The 16,877-nt window shown below is 43.7% G+C and overlaps 4 protein-coding genes across 6 annotated transcripts in view; all 4 read left to right on the forward strand.

The window, feature by feature from the left end:
* Positions 1-71: 71 nt before the first annotated feature.
* Positions 72-1,973, forward strand: LOC105710520 (uncharacterized). The gene is made up of 5 exons (XM_012442892.2): positions 72-108; positions 191-477; positions 1,127-1,194; positions 1,526-1,603; positions 1,883-1,973. Exons 1-4 carry the CDS (start codon positions 72-74, stop codon positions 1,599-1,601), a joined length of 468 nt encoding a protein of 155 aa, XP_012298315.2. The 3' UTR covers positions 1,602-1,603; positions 1,883-1,973.
* Positions 1,974-2,026: 53 nt separating this feature from the next.
* On the forward strand, positions 2,027-6,761 carry GPRASP1 (G protein-coupled receptor associated sorting protein 1). The gene has a single exon (XM_064362251.1). The coding sequence runs from the start codon at positions 2,217-2,219 to the stop codon at positions 6,402-6,404; it is 4,188 nt and encodes a 1,395-aa protein (XP_064218321.1). The 5' UTR covers positions 2,027-2,216; the 3' UTR covers positions 6,405-6,761.
* A 1,499-nt stretch (positions 6,762-8,260) lies between these two features.
* The window catches only part of LOC105710519 (T-complex protein 11-like X-linked protein 2), a 150,092-nt gene continuing 141,475 nt past the window's right edge, over positions 8,261-16,877 (forward strand). The window contains 1 exon segment of the mRNA XM_064362294.1: positions 8,261-8,337. The gene's annotated coding sequence lies outside the window, so the exon portion shown is untranslated.
* TMSB15A (thymosin beta 15A) overlaps positions 8,263-16,877 on the forward strand; it is a 72,821-nt gene continuing 64,206 nt past the window's right edge. Inside the window, exon 1 of one of the 3 annotated variants that reach the window (XM_012442896.3) lies at positions 8,263-8,337. The gene's annotated coding sequence lies outside the window, so the exon portion shown is untranslated. Of the gene's footprint in view, positions 8,338-8,361; positions 8,608-16,877 lie in introns of those variants that run through there. The other 2 variants (XM_012442898.2, XM_012442897.2) reach the window with 2 other exon arrangements.

Here is a 16,877-nt window from a genome sequence, read left to right on the forward strand (position 1 = left end):
TCCGCGGACCCTGGCAGCCTGGCAACGAGGAGACGATCCGGTGGGAGCCAGGCGCTGGAGAGAGGTGCGCAATGCCGGAGACCCCTGGCGATGAGGAGGCGGTGACTGGTGCGGGCCAGGCCGGGCTGGGCCAAGGGCTGAGGGGCTGACTCGGCAAGCACCGTCAGATCCTCTGGAGGACAACCGCGCTGACCGCTTCCCAGCCAGCTTTGCAGGCGCCCGCGCCCCGCCCTCGACGGTGTCTTTGCCCAGAGAGGGCTGGGGGCAGGCTCCTGCAGGAGAAATGGCGGAGCGGCAGCCCTTGTGGGGTTCGCCCAGAGAGGCCATTGGGGGGCATCCCAGCTCTGTGCCCAGCCCGCGGGAGGTGGGCCACGTTCCCTACTCCGGACCCTGATTCCGGAAAGGGGCCTGTGGGGCCCCTGTCCTGGGTGCCGTCCCACAGGCTCCAGGTTGATGTCGAAGTCTTCTGTCTGCACGGTAGGTCTTGCGCATTCTGACAGGCCACACTGCGCATCTGTTTTGGAGAGGCTTGAGATAAAGCAGGAGGAGGAATACAGCCTGGATTTCTGGAGTTGTGTGGGGATGGGGGGGTGGGTGCCAAACATTTAATGGGGACCAGAATCGGGGTGTGGGGGACTGCGACCAGAGCAGGTCAGGCATCCAGGAGCACCTCCTAATCTTTCCTTCTCTAAAGGCCTTCCAGGCGCTTCCCCCACCTTCCTCCCCACCTGCCTCCTCCACCGTCCTAATCTGGGGGCATGAAAGGGTGGGCTTTGGAGGTGGGGGTGATGAGGGAGTCATACTGACAAGTACCAATTCACAACCTGTTTTCTAGAATATGCGGCGCCCTTCCCCCATTTTATGCTGCGCAGAGCCCAGGGGATGTGGCGCACCTAGTGGTGAAGCCTCAGAATTGGAGAAGGGAGTAATTGGAAGAGTATGACGTCAAGAGGAAGGAGTCGTTATCTCTGGAACCTTGAAGTAGGGCCTAAATGAAACGAGAATATTCCACCAGCAAAACCCCGAATGTTGAAAGACAGATATTAATAATATGGGGACTCTCATCCTTGGTGTTGGTCTGCCACCCCTCATTTCCTGTCTTACCTTTTCATCTGTTTGTCCATAGGCCTGCTTCAAGGCTGGTCAGTTCTGCAAGAAAGGCAAGAGAGAGGAGTCTGGCTCACACCTCTGGAGGTTGGTGAGGAGGGGGAGGGAGCAATGCAGGGGACAGTTGGAGAGAGAGAGCATGGCAGGTGGCTTTGAGCCCAGTGGGTGCAGACCTACTTCTACTCTGCTGGGTTTGCACAGTGCCAACATCCTTTTTATTTGTTGCAGGAGACAGGAGATAGATGTAGGTTAGGTTGTGACTCAGAAAAGACCTGAGAGCAGGGACCAGGAGACAGGAAACAATAGACACATTGAACCCTTGAATGGGAAGAGAGATATTTGTCACAGGGGCCAGAATACCTGCCTATCTACCAAGTACTCAGACCCCATTCTCTCCTGTATGTTTACTTATCTGTAGGACCCCCTTCTGTCAGCTGTGGGGCTTGACACCACTTGCACGAGAAAAGGAGGGGGAAACTGCACCACATCGGTGAAGGTTGGTATGAAAGCAGGTATACTTTTGGGTTGGGTAGTGGAGACCAGCATGGGTTCGGGAGTGATTAGGGTCCAATCTAGGGGCTTCTCAGCCCCTCCCATTGCCAACACACTTTCCCACCATTGCTGGACCTGTTTTGTAGCAGGTAGCCAGCCAGAGAGACTTTCTCATAGCCCAGCTGTCCCACCTAGCATTCAGCATCAGTCTCACTGTGTAGTCTCTGCATGGGGTGACACAACTGGAAGAGACTCAAAGCCCCATTTCATTCTCTCTCTCTAGATCCACCTCCAGTGGCTGCTCTGCTGGTGGTGGAGTTGCTGCTGACAACCACCCTCAACAGGTCTGCACGCATCCAGGAAATATCTGTCTTCCTCAAGCTTGGTTGTGTCTGTTCTATACTCTGTCTCTATTACTGAATTATTGACTGAGACTGTGTTTGGGAAGGAGGCTGATTTACTACTGGATTGGATATTGACTCTAACTCTTGTTTCCAAGCTCATATCCTCTATCACCTAAAGATCAGAGTGTGAAGAAACAAACTGGTGACAGATCTGTGGTTGAGGTTTAGATTAGGGGTGGAGTATATTACTGGACTTTCTTTGTAACTTGTACCATGACTGGGGCAGAGATTGAGTCTGCTGCCCAAGTCAAGCCTGAAAAGAAGCCTGGGGAAGAAGCTGTAGGTTGGGCTGAGAGAGAGAATGATGTCCCACTGGTGGTCAGACCCAAGGTTAGGACCCAGGCCCAGATAATGACTGGGACAAAGCCAAAGAATAAGTCCAAGGTTATGCCTGGAGGAAGCACCAAAGTTGAGACAAGTGCAGTGGGTGGGGCACGTCCTAAGAGTAAGGCCAAGGCAATACCTATTTCACAATTTAAGGATGAAGCCCAGATGTGGGCTCAGACCGAGTTTGGTGCTGAAAGAATGTCTAAGACAGAGAGAAACTCCCAGACTAATATCATAGCTTCTCCACTTGTCGGTACTGATTCTGTATTGGTTGCTAAAATGAAGTACCTGTGTGAGGATAGAGAACTGGTTAATACAGACACTGAGAGCTTTCCTGGAATAAAGGCTCATTTCCAAGCAGGATTCCAGCCTTCTTTCAGGTCAGAGGAGGAGACCAATATGGGGTCCTGGTGCTGTCCTAGGTCTACATCCAAACAAGAAGCCTCTCCTAATTCTGATTTCCGATGGGTAGAAAAATCTGTGAGTTCCTTGTTCTGGAATGGAGATGAGGTCACTGAAAGATGTCATCCTAAGAACAGGGTAAAAGACAGTACCAGATCCAGGCACATGGCCAATCAAGAGGCTAATACCATGTCTAGGTCCCAAACTAACCAAGAGCTCTATATTGCATCTAGTTCTGGTTCTGAGGATGAGTGTGTTACGACATCCTGGTTCTGGGCCAGAGATAAAACCAATACCTGGTCTGGGCCCAGGGAAGATCCCAATAGCAGGTCCAGGTTTAGGTCCAAGAAAGAAGTCTATGTTGAACCCAGTTCTGGGTCTGAGTATGAAGACCATATGGAGTCTTGGTTCTGGGCTGGAGAGGAGGCCAAATTCAGGTCCAAAACCAGAGCTGGGAAGGAGGCCAATACCAGGGCCAGGCATAGGTCCAAACGAGAAGCTGGCATTGATTTCATGCCTGGGTCTATAGATGTGATTAAAAAAGAGTCGTGGTTCTGGCCTGAAGAAAATGCTAATACCTTTTCAAGGCCCATGATCAAGAAAGAGGCCAGGTCCAGAGCAATGGCAAAGAAAGAAGCCAAAACCAAGGCCCGAGCCAGGGCCAAGCAAGAAGTTAGGTCAGAGGAGGAAGCCCTCATTGGGACCTGGTTCTGGGCTACAGACGAGTCCAGCGTGGCAGATGAAGCTAGCACTGAGTCCAGTCCACAAGTGGAGGATGAGTCCATAGTTGGGAGTTGGTTCTGGACTGAGGAAGGGGCCAGTATGGGGACTGGGGCCAGCAGTACATCCAAACCAAGGACTGAGGGGGAGCCTATTGGTGATTCCGTATTTGGGGCTGGGGAAAAGACCAATATGAAAACTGAGGCTGAGGCCATGTCTGAATCTTTACTTGCAGCTGATGATGAACAGGTCATTATTGGTTCCTGGTTCTGGGCTGGTGAAGAAGTCAATCAAGAGGCTGAGGAAGAGACCATTTTTGGGTCTTGGTTCTGGGTCATTGATGAGGCCAGTGTGGAATCTGGTATTGGGGTCAGCTGTGAGTCCAGGCCAAGGTCTGAGGAAGAAGAGGTCATTGGTTCCTGGTTTTGGTCTGGAGAACAAGCTGATATAGAGGCTGGGATTGGAGAAGAGGCCAGACCAGGAGCCGAAGAAGAGACAATATTTGGGTCCTGGTTTTGGGCTGAAAACCAGACCTATGTGGATTGTAGGGCTGAAGCTAGCTGTGACACCATGCAAGGGGCTGAGGACGAGGAGCCCATTATTGGGTCCTGGTTTTGGACCAGAGTAGAAGCTTGTGTGGAGGGTGATGTCAACAGCAAGTCTAGCCTGGAGGACAAGGAAGAGGCCATTATATCATCATGTTTTGGGGCCAAAGAAGAGGTCAGTATGAAGCATGGGACTGGTGTCAGATGCAGATTTATGGCAGGGGCTGAGGAGACTAGTAATAGATCTTGCTTCTGGGCAGAAAAAGAACCTTGTATGTATCCTGCCAATGGAGGAAGTTGGAAGTCTAGGCCAGAGGAGGAAGAGGACACTGTCAATTCATGGTTCTGGTCCAGAAAATACACAAAGCCAGAGGCCATTACAGGGTCCTGGTTATGGGCTGCAGAAGAGAGTAATATAGATGGGACTGGAGAAGAGGCCAAGTTACTGACTGAAGAGGAGACCATGATCAATTCCTGGTTCTGGAAAGCAGATGAAGCCATTTCAAAGGCTACTCACAGAGAAGAGTCCAGGCCAGAAGCTGAGGAAAATGACATTATTGGTTCTTGGTTCTGGGCTGGAGAAGAGGACAGACTAGAGCCAGCTGCTGAGACTAGAGAAGACAGGCTAGCAGCTGAGAAAGAAGGTATTGTTGGGTCCTGGTTTGGGGCCAGGGAAGAGATCATTAGAAGAGAGGTTGGGTCTTGCAGCAAATCCAGTACTAAAGCTGAAGAGGAAGAAGTCATTATTGGGTCCTGGTTCTGGGAAGAAAAGGCCAGTCTGGAGGCAGTGGCAGGAGCTGGCTTTGAGTCAAAGACTGGGACTGAGGAAGAAGAAATCACTGTTGGGTCCTGGTTCTGGCCTGAAGAAGAAGCCAGTATAGAGGTTGGATCTCAGACAGTAGAGGAGATGGAGTCAGAGACTGAAGAAGAAACCATTTTTGGGTCCTGGTTCTGGGCTGGAAAAGTAGTCAGTGTAGAAGCAGGGATATGCTGTGTATCCAAACCAGAGGATGATGAAGAGATGATTGTTGAGTCCTGGTTCTGGTCTGGAGACAAGGCCATTAGGGAAACAGGAACTGTGGCCACCTGTGAGTCAAAGCCAGAAAATGAGGAAGGGGTCATTGTTGGGTCTTTGTTTGAGGCTGAAGATGAGGTGGATAACAGGACTGACAATGGAACCAACTGTGAGTCCAGGACACTAGATGATGAAGATGAGGCCATAGTGGGGTCCTGGTTCTGGGCAGGAGATGAGGCCCATTTTGAGTCAAATCCTAGCCCCGTGTTCAGGGCTGTTTGCACGTCCACATGTTCAGTTGAACAGGAGCCTGATCCTTCACGCAGGCCCCAGAGCTGGGAGGAGGTCACTGTTAAGTTCAAGCCTGGTCCATGGGGTAGGGTCGGCTTCCCATCTATAAGCCCCTTTAGATTTCCAAAAGAGGCAGCATCTTTATTCTGTGAAATGTTTGGGGGCAAACCCAGGAACATGGTACTTAGCCCAGAGGGGGAAGATCAGGAATCTTTGCTTCAACCTGATCAGCCTGACTCTGAGTTCCCATTTCAGTATGATCCTTCCTACCGGTCAGTCCAGGAAATTCGAGAGCATCTTAGGGCCAAGGAGAGTGCAGAGACTGAGAATTGGTCCTGCAACTGCATACAATGTGAGCTGAAAATTGGTTCTGAGGAGTTTGAAGAACTCCTTTTATTAATGGATAGAAATCGGGATCCTTTCATTCATGAAATATCTAAAATTGCAATGGGTATGAGAAGTGCTTCTCAATTTACCCGAGATATCATTCGGGATTCTGGTGTTGTCTCACTTATTGAAGCCTTGCTCAATTATCCGTCCTCCCGAGTTAGAACAAGGTTTTTGGAAAATATGATTCGCATGGCCCCAACTTATCCAAATCTAAACATGATTCAGGCATACGTATGTAAAGTGTGTGAGGAAACCCTTGCTTGTAGCATGGATTCCCCGGAACAGCTGTCTGGAATAAGGATGATTAGACATCTCACTACTACTACTGACTATCACACACTGGTTGCCAATTATATGTCTGGGTTTCTCTCTTTATTAGCTACAGGCAATACCAAAACAAGGTTTCATGTTTTGAAAATGCTACTGAATTTGTCTGAAAATCTCGTCATGACAAAAGAACTACTCAGTGATGAAGCAGTGTCAGAATTTATGGGCCTTTTTCACAGGGACGAGACAAATGACAATATTCAAATTGTTCTTGCAATATTTGAGAATATTGGCAACAATATCAAAAAAGAAACAGTGTTCTGTGATGATGATTTCGATCTTGAGCCGCTTATTTCTGCATTCCACAAAGTTGAGAAATTTGCTAAGGAACTGCAAGGCAAAACAGACTATCAAAATGACCCTGAAAGGGACCAAGAAAATTAGTAATGGTTAATCACTGGCCTCAGATTGTCTTTATGTTCCTGGGTTATGATCCTTGAGTAATGCTTTGGTTTTAACAGTTGGTTCTGTGTTGCAATGTATATGTTTAATGCTGACACTAACTTTGTCCAACTTTATCTGTAAGCTGGAGCATTTTTCTGATGCCAAATGAATATTAGAGCTGAAAACACATTTGTTTATATTTGCCTTGTCCAAATTGTGATGTTCAGTATTTGAGCTTATAGTGAACTGAGCATTCATAAATAAGCAACCCTTCTGATTACTGTTCTACTGTATATCTATCTATTTGAGTGTTGTTTGTGTTTCAATAAAGTTCTATGTTAAAGTTGGCAGAAATCACCCTTCTTCTTGAACTTAAAATACAGACCCAATGATAACACATGAGCACACATAATTAATATACGAATAATTGTTTGTTTCAAAAGATTTTTCTCAGCTTTAAACACAAAAATTACCATGGACTGCTATGTAGGGCATATTTCAGAGAAAAAGAAGCTACTTCAGTTGCTTCAGAGAAGACTCTGAAGTTTGGGAAAGAGGTGTTGTAAAAAAAATAAAAAGCATGGAGCTGGGAAAAATTTTCCTATGGGCATGAGGTATCCAGTTTGCCTACAGTGAGTGAGAGGAATATATTGAGTAACAAAGAGGATAATGTAAGTTTCAAAGAGCTGAGAATTTGCATTTTACAGATCAAAGTGCAACTGCTGCTCCCATACTACCTAAAGGGTAAAAGAATAAGGAAAGCACAGGAATTTGAGTGAGTCAGGAAGACAATTTAATCATATGGTATCATGGTAAGTGTTAAGGCAACATCATACAGCCATTAAATGTGATGATGTATAGGGTTTAAAATTAGGAAAAGCCCTGACACTTTCAATATTTCATATAATAGAGAAGACTAGTGTCATACATAGGAAGTATGATCCCATTTAAAAAATAAATGTGAGTAAATTGACCAAACTCATGTTAAGTGTATATTATTTAATTACAGAAAATTCTACAATGATATAAAATGTATCAAAGGAATAAAGAGGTAAGAGAGCCTACAACTTCAGAAGAACCGGCTTGTAAAATAAAAACAAAAAATTATTTAAAGGACCAAACTGCAAAATTACCAAAGTTTCTGAGTTCATCTCACTTGTAGTTTTACATTTAAAAAGGTTGCAATATATGTTCGAACAGTAGCAAGAGACAGGGAAAAGTCGGTTTGGGGAGGCAGTCCAGGATAATGGGAAATATGCAAAGTTTTATTTTCTCAGGAAAAAAACTAGATACAGTGACCCTTTTACATTTCGTTTGTCTCGGGGTGCAAAGTGCTTCTTCCCACCTGATTTTATTTCTCATTACTTACTATTTCTGGTTCATTATAAATTATATAAATTAAATTCCACTATGATGTTAGTTTGCTAAGGTTTCCGAAAGTACGGCAACATGGCGGTTTTGCCTCCCTTCACAAATCAGAAGTTTTACCAGGGATCATACTGGTGGTGCAAATTGGAGTTTGTTTGTTTTGCTTACCAGCATTTTTCAAGACAGACCTTGCGTGTGTTTTACTATGACGCTCTAGTCGTATACAAAATATTACAAATCACTTCATCTCCCAAATCCTCATCGAATGTTCCTCGCCAGCCGAGTGGTCCTCCAGAGCAAAGCCCGGCCTTCCTTCCAGCTGTCTGGGCCAGGAGCTTCAGGGTCTTCTAGCAAGCACCCCAGAGGCAGAAGACTGTCATTCATGGTACTGCGGCAAAGAAGCCGACTGCGCAGTCACGTGGTGGGGCGGGGCTGACGGTAGGTCATGTGACCAGGCTCTGGCTTGGGCTGACCAAGGGAAGTGTTTTCTTACACCCAGAAATACAGGAAAGGCGGACTACACCCGTGCTCCGCAGAGAGGGAGGTGGAACGGCGGGATGTTAAGGTGGGTAGGTGTCTCTCCACGCTGCATCAGCCAGAAAACTAATTTCCCAGGCGATCGGAATTACAGCATTCGTTGGTAGAGGAAGCGATTCCTCAGCCAACCTGGAGCGGCTTAGCCGGTCTGTCTTTTGTCCCGGAGCTGAAGAAGCAGAGAGTCGACCTGCCCGAGGCGTTCGTGGAGAGAAGCAGCGGTTGCTATTGGAGGAGGTGGGTGCAAGGACAGCAGATGGCATCACTGAGAGGCGATGGCTGAAACTAGATGCGGGTGCAGGTAATGCCTCGGGTCCGCCAGCTCTCTCCTGCCTTCTCAACACCCCAGTGCTCCCAGCCCAGCGCCGTGTGTTTCTATGTGTGGGTGGGAGAGGTGGGCATATGGATGCAGTTGGCTTCAGGGGAGCCCGGAGAGGTGAAATGGTAACGTGACAATTCGTGCACACCTGTGGTGCTGGACCAGGAAAGATAGGGGTGGGGATGGGAACCGTGGGCTCTGCTACTGCAGTCTTCCTCCCACCAAGTCGGCACTCACTCTGCTCTCTGTCTTCTTACTGGTAGTATTCAGGCGGTGGGGATCCCCGTCACCAGCTCAAAACTGGGGCAGGGTGGAGGAGGGCAGGAGAAGGAAACACATACATCTGCCTTTTGCTCCAATGCTCCAGCTGGCTGGGGATGCAAGAGAGGAATGAACCTCAATCCTGGCAGTTCTAGGAAAAGGAGAAGGAGACATAGACTCGAGGGGAGGAAACCTAGATGCTCTGGGCCCTTTACCTAGGATTTTTCATTAGGATACTCCAAGTTCTCGACCCCCAAGGGGATTCTTGGATCTCAGCCCCATGCAGCAGGATCTCAGTCCCACTGAGGGACACAAAGTGGGTTGCTGCTCCATGTGACGCCCTCTCTCCCTGCTGTCTTGGGCCTCAGAGGAGGGTCTTTCTCGGGACCACCTACAGAAACTGCTTCATGGATAGTCTCGTAGGCTTCCCTCTGCATACCCTTTGCTGTCTTGTGTTGGGATCTCTGCTCATTCCTTAGGGCATGTTTCTTTGGTCCCATCCCAGATAGCAGCCTTGTGATAAGTCCTTGTCCTCTTTCACATTGCGTATCGTCCTTTCCCCCTACCCCATGCATCCACTGGGTACCAAGTGAAAGAAAATGGTTCCTCTACTCACAATACTTCTGGCAAAGAATGTGTGGATTTCTCACACCAAGCAATTCTATTATTTGAGGACACCAGCTAGGTATCCTACAATTTGATTCAATTCTGACACTGCCCAGAGTTAGTGCAGACCTCTCTGGTAGGGGCTCATTCCCATAAGACTGCCTTCTCCCCACGTCAGACAACAATCACAAGTAATAGATCACCAGGTTACCCACACTTCTGTCTCACTTACCTACAGATTGGGAGTTCCCACAACCCCCTCCTCAGGTTCAATAATTTGCTGTAAGGGCCCACAGAACTCAGGGAAACACTACTTCCTATTACTGGTTTATTATAAAGAATGTAAATTAAAATCCAGATGAAGAAGTACATAGGGCAAGGTCCAGAAGGGTCCCAAATGCAAACGCTGCCATCCATGTGGATTTGGGGTACACTACCTTCCCAGAATATGAATGTGTTCACCAAACTGGAAAATCTCAGACATTTAGGGTTTTTTTAGAGGTTATATAGATATGATTACATAGACATGATTGATGAAATCATTGACAATTGGTGATTAGCTCTATCCTCTGGTGTCCAGCCCCTATCCTCTCCTTGGAGGTTAAGAGGTGAGGCTGAAAGTTCCAACCTTCTAATCATGTCTTAGTAGGAGTGCAGGAGGGGGCAACATGGACATTTGCCTTTTGCTCCAAGGCTCTAAGTGGGTGGGAATGCAAGGGAGGATTGAACCTCAATTATCAGCTCTAGGGAAGAAAGGAGGAAACAGAGACTCAAGAGGAGGGTAACTATATGCTTTGGGTTCTTTATGTAGGCATTTTCACTGGGATACTCTGCGTTTTTTAAACCCCAAGTCAATTTCTGGATCTCAGTTTCAGGCAGCAGCATCCTGAGGATCTGCTCTGGATATGAGGTCCTAAAAGAACCCAGTCTCACTTTGCTCTCAACAGTTCCCTTCCATCTAATGACAAGGGTTGCTGCTCCATCTGATGCCCCCTCTTCCTAGGTCTCAGAAGAGGGTCTGAGAACCACCTACAGAGACTATCTTACAGATTCCCCTCTGTAGACCCTTTGCTGTCTTCCTTGTTTCTGTTTTATGGTCAGTGCTTTAGACTTGGTGATTTGCACCCATTCTTGGTGACACCTCCTTGTTGGTGTTGAACCCTTTTGGTAGTAGCTCAGCTCTATGAGACAGCCACATGATACCATAAAGGAACAACCTTGTGCAAATGTACAGTATTTTTGTATGTTTGGATGTGTATCTTCACAGATTCCTAGAACTGGTGCTGGTACGTCAAATAGTAAGTGCATATGTATAGTTTTATTAGGTATTCTCAAATTCCCCTCCAAAGGGCTACTATAAGTATTTACTGCCACCAGCAGTATATATGAGTGCCTGTTTTACCACAGGCTTGTTAATCAGTTTCTAATTATTCTTTTGATATTTGTAGAGTATGTGATGATTTAACCTCTCTCATTCCTGATGTTATTAATTGTGTCTTCTCCTTCTCCCTCTTTTTAAAAATTTTTCTGCCTAGGGGTTTATCAATTTTATTGACGATCTAAATGAACTAGCGTTTAGTCTTACTGATTTTCTTTATTGTTTTACTATTTTCTATTTTTTTGGTTTCTCCCTCTATATTTATTATTTCTTTTATTTTGTTTACTTGGTGTTTAAGTTACTCTGCTTTTTCTGTTACCTACATTATAAACTGAGGCCATTGATTTGAGACCTTTCTTCTTTTCTAATCTAGGCATTTTAGTGCTGTAAATTCCCCTCTAATACTACTTTAGCTATATCTCACAATTTTTGATGTTTTTTGTTTTCATTTTTCTTCAGTTTGAAATTACTTACTGATTTATCTTTATCTTTGAATTTGTTCTTTGGTCCAAGAGTTATTTAGATGTATGCTGTGTAGTTCTCAAGTATTTTGGGATTTTCCAGTTATACTTTGTATAACTTGAATCCTTTTAATTTATTGAAACTTCATTTATGGCCCAGAATATGGTCTATCTTGATAAATATTCTATGTGTACTTGAAGAGAATGTGTATTCTTCTGTTATTGTGCAAATTGTATTGTTAATGTCAATAAGGCCCAGTTGGTGCAGAATTATTTTATTTTGTTTTATTTTATTTTATTTTTTAAGTTCCAGGGTACATGTGTAGGATGTGCAGGTTTGTTACATAGGTAAACATGTGTCCATGGTGGTTTGCTGTACCTATCAACCCATCACCTAGGTATTAAGCCTGGCATCTATTAACTCATTTTCCTAATGCTCTCCCCACTTGCTGTCCTCCCTCAACAGGCCCCAGTGTGTGTTGTTCCCCTCCCTCTGTCCATGTGTTCTTTGTTCAGCTCCCAGTTATAAGTGAGAACATGCAGTGTTTGGTTTTCTGTCCCTGCATTAGTTTGCTGAGGATAATGGCTTCCAGCTTCATCCATGTCCCTGCGATGGACATGATCTCATTCCTTTTTTTGGGCTGCATAGTATTCCATGGTATGCGTGTACCATATTTTCTTTATCCAGTCTGTCACTGATGGACATTTCAGTTGATTCCACATCTTTGCTATTGTGAATAGTGCTGCAATGAACATTTGTGTGCAGGTATTTTTATAATAGAATGATTTCTATTCCTTTGGGTATATACCCAGTAATGGGATTGCTGGATCAAATGGTATTTCTGGTTCTAGGTCTCTGGGGAATTGCCACACCGTCTTACACAATACTTGAACTAATTTACATTCCCAACAATAGTGTAAAAGCATTTCTATTCCTCTGCAACCTCACCAGCATTTGTTGTTTCTTAACTTTTTAATAATCGCCATTCTGACTGGTGTGTGATGGTATCTCATTGTGATTTTGATTTGCATTTCTCTAATGATCAGTGATGTTGAGCTTTTTTCCATATGTTTTTTGACCGCATTTTTCTTTTCTTTTGAGAAGTGTCTGTTCATGTCCTTTGCCCACTTTTTAATAGGGTCATTTGTTATTTTCTTGTAAATTTAAGTTTCTTACAGATTCTGAATATTAGACCTTTGTCAGATGGATAGACTGCAAAAATTTCCCCCCATTCTGTAAGTTGTCTGTTCACTCTGATGATGGTTTCTTTTGCTGTGCAGAAGCTCTTTAGTTTAATTAGGTCCCAATTGTCAATTTTTGCTTTTGTTGCAATTGCTTTTGACATTTTTATCATGAAATCTTTGCCCGTCCCTATGTCCTGAATGGTATTGCCCAGATTTTCTTCTGGGTTTTTATGGTTTTGGATTTTACATTTAAGTCTTTAATCCACCTTGAGTTAATTTTTGTATATGATGTAAGGAAGGAGTCGGAAATCCTTTCCCCATTGCTTGTTTTTGTCAGATTTGTCAAAGATCAGATGGTTGTAGATGTGCAGTCTGATTTTTGAGATCTCTATTCCATTCCATGGTCTATGAGTCTGTGTTTGTACCAGTACCATGCTGTTTTGGTTACTGTAGCCTTGTAGTACAGTTTGAAGTAGCGTAATGCCTCCAGCTTTTTTCATTTTGCTTAGGATTGTCTTGGCCATACTGGCTGTTTTTGGTTTCATATTAGTTCTAAAGTAGTTTTTTCTAATTCTGTGAAGAATATAAATGGTAGTTTAATAGGAATAGCATTGAATCTATAAACTGCTTTGGGCAGTATAGCCATTTTCACAGTATTATTAATTCTTTGTATCCATGAGCATGGAATGTTTTTCTATTTATTTGTGTTCTCTTTGACTTTTTTGAGCAGTGGTTTTTAGTTCTCCTTGAAGAGGTCCTTCATTTCCTTTGTTAGCTGTATTCCTAGGTATTTTATTCTCTTTGTAGCCATTGTGAATGGGAGTTTATTCATGATTTGGCTTTCTGCTTGTCTGTTGTTGGTATATAGGAATGCTTGTGATTTTTGCACATTGATTTTGTATCCTTACATTGCTGAAGTTGCTTATTAGCTTAAGAAGATTTTGGGATGAGGTGATGGGGTTTTCTAGATAGAGGATCATGTCATCTTCAAATAGAGACAGTTTGACTTCCTCTCCTCCTATTTAAATACCCTTTATTTCTTTCTCTTGGCTGATTGCCCTGGCCAGAACTTCTAATACTCTGTTGAATAGAAGGGAGAGAGAGAGAGTGTATTCTTGTCTTGTGCTGGTCTTCAAGAGAAATGCTCCCAGCTTTTGCCCATTCCACATGATATTGGCTATGAGTTTGTCACAAATGTCTCTTCTTTCTTTCTTTTTTTCTTTTTTATTTTTGACAGAGTCTTGCTCCAGGGTGGAGTGCAATGGTGCAATCTCGGGTCACTGCAAACTCTGACTCCTGGGTTCAAGCGATTCTCACGACTCCGCCTCCTGAGTAGCTGGGACTGCAGGCACCTGCCACCATGCCAGGCCAATTTTTGTATTTTTAGTAGAGATGGAGTTTCGCCATATTGTCCAGGCTGGTTTCTAACACCTGACCTCAGGGGATCTGCCTGCCTCAGCTCCCGAAAGTGCTGGGATTACAGGTGTGAGCCACTGTGTCTGGCCATAAATGGCTCTTATTATTTTGAGGTATGTTCCTTCAGTACCTAGTTTCTTGAGAGTTTTTAACACAAAGCGATGTTGAATTTTATCGGATGCCTTTTCTGCATCTATTGAGATAATCATGTGGTTTTTGTCATTGGTTCTGTTTATGTGATGAAATATATTAATTGATTTGCGTATCCTGAATCAGACTTCCATCTCAGGGATGAAGCCAGCTTGATTGTGGTGGATAAGCTTTTTGATGTGCTGTTAGATTCAGTTTGCCAGTATTTTAATGAGGATTTTTGCATCGATGTTCATAAGGGATATTGAACTGAAGTTTTTTCGTTGTTGTCACTGATGTATCTCTGCCAGATTTGGGGTATCAGGATGATGCTTGCTTCATAAAATGAGTTAGAGGGAGTCCCTTATTTTCAGTTGTTTGGAATAGTTTCAGAAGAAATGATTCCAGTTCTTCTTTGTACCTCTGGCTGACTTCAGCTATAAATTTGTCTGGTCCTGGGCTTTTTTTTTTTTTTTTTTTGGTTGGTAGGCTATTTATTACTTCCTCAATTTCAGAACTTGCTATCGGTCTGTTAAGGGATTCAACTTCTTCCTGGTTCCATCTTGGGAGAATCTATGTGTCCAGAAATGTATCCTTTTTTTTCTAGATTTTCTAGTTCAATTGCATACAGGTGTTTATAGTATTCCTGGTAGTTTTTTGTATTTCTGTGGGGTCAGTGGTGGTATTGCCCTTATCATTTCTGACTGTTTATTTGAATTTTCTCTCTTTTCTTTATTAGTCTAGCTAGTGGTCTATTTTATTGACTTTTTTTTTTTTTTTTTTTTAACAAAACCAGCTCTTGGATTCATTGATTTTTTTTTTTTTTGAAGGGTTTTTTATATCTCTATGTCCTTCAGTTCAACTCTGCTCTTGGTTATTTCTTGTCTTCTGCTAGCTCTGGGATTTGTTTGCTTTTGTTTCTCTAGTTCTTTTTGTTGTGTTATTAGGGTCTTAATGTGGGATCTTTCTAACTTATTGATGTATGCATTTAGTGCTATAAATTTCCCTTTTTTTCAGTATTTATAAAACAGTTTATTAGAGTTTCTATACTACAATGTTACATTTTCTGTTGTAACTGCGCCACATAATTCTAACTTCTTTTTTTTAATATATATTTTATTGCATTTTAGGTTTTGGGGTACATATGAAGAACATGCAAGATTGTTGCATAGGTACACACATGGCAGTATGGTTTGCTGCCTTCCTCCCCATCACCTATATCTGGCATTTCTCCCCATGTTATCCCTCCCCAACTCCCCACCCCGCACTGTCCCTCCCATAGATCCCCCCGAAGACCCCAGTATGTGCTGCTCCCCTCCCTGTGTCCATGTGTTCGCATTGGTCAACACCCGCCTATGAGTGAGAACATGCAGTATTTGATTTGCTGTTCTTGTGTCAGTTTGCTGAGAATGGTGGTTTCCAGATTCATCCATGTCCCTACAAAGGACAAGAACTCATAGTTTTTTTATGTCTGCAGAGTATTCCATGGTGTACATGTGCCACATTTTCCCTGTCCACTGTATCATTGATGGGCATTTGGGTTGGTTCCAAGTATTTACTATTGTAAACAGTGCTGTAATGAACATTCATCTGTATGTGTCCTTATAATAGAATGCTTTATAATCCTTTGGATATATACCCAGTAATGGGATTGCTGGGTCAAATGGAATTTCTGTTTCTAGGTTCCTTGAGGAATCACCACACCGTCTTCCACAACGGTTGAACTAATTTACACTCCCACCAACACTGTAAAAGTGTTCCCATTTCTCCACATCCTCTCCAGAATCTGTTGTCTCCAGATTTTTTAATGATCGCCATTCTAACTGGCATGAGATGGTATCTCAATGTAGTTTTGATTTGCATTTCTCTAATGACCAGTGATGATGAGCATTTTTTCATATGTTTGTTGGACTCATATATGTCTTCTTTTGTAAAGTGTCTGTTGATATACTTCACTTTTGGATGGGCTTGTTTTGTTCTTGTAAATCTATTTAGTTCTTTGTAGATCTGGATATTAGACCTTTGTCAGATGGGTAGACTGCAAACATTTTTTCCCATTCTGTTGGTTGCCGGTTCACTCTAATGACTGTTTCTTTTGCTATGCAGAAGCTCTGGAGTTTGATTAGGTCTATTTTGGCTTTTGTTGCCAATGCTTTTGGTGTTTTAGTCATGAAGTTCTTGCCAATGCCTATGTCCTGAATGGTTTTGCCTGGATTTTTTTCTAGGGTTTTTATGGTGTTAGGTCTTATGTTTAAGTCTTTAATCCGTCTGGAGTTAATTTTCGTGTAAGGTGTCAGGAAGGGGTCCAGTTTCTGCTTTCTGCACATGGCTAGCCAGTTTTCCCAACAGCATTTATTAAACAGAGAATCCTTTCCCCATTGCTTGTTTTTGTCAGGTTTGTGAAAGATCAGATGGTTGTAGATGTGTGCCATTGCCTCCAAGGCCTCTGTTCTGTTCCATTGGTCTATATCTCTGTTTTAGTACCAGTACCATGCTATTTTGATTACCGTAGACTTGTAGTATAGTTTGAAGTCAGATAGTGTCATGCCTCCAGCTTTGTTCTTTTTGCTTAGAAATGACTTGGCTATGTGGGCTCTCTTTTGATTCCATATGAAGTTTAAGGTAGTTTTTTCCAGTTCTGTGAAGAAGGTCATTGGTAGCTTGATGGGGATAGCGTTGAATCTGTAAATTACTTTGGTCAGTATGGCCATTTTCATGATATTGATTCTTCCTAACCATGAACATGGAATGTTTCTTCATCTGTTTGTGTTCTCTCTCATTTCATTGAGCAGTGGTTTGTAGTTCTCCTTGAAGAG

This window comes from Aotus nancymaae, unplaced genomic scaffold (genome assembly GCF_030222135.1).
Source record: "Aotus nancymaae isolate 86718 unplaced genomic scaffold, 86718_ANA_hifiasm-v0.15.2.pri h1tg000004l, whole genome shotgun sequence".
NCBI classification, from domain to species: Eukaryota; Metazoa; Chordata; class Mammalia; order Primates; family Aotidae; genus Aotus; species Aotus nancymaae.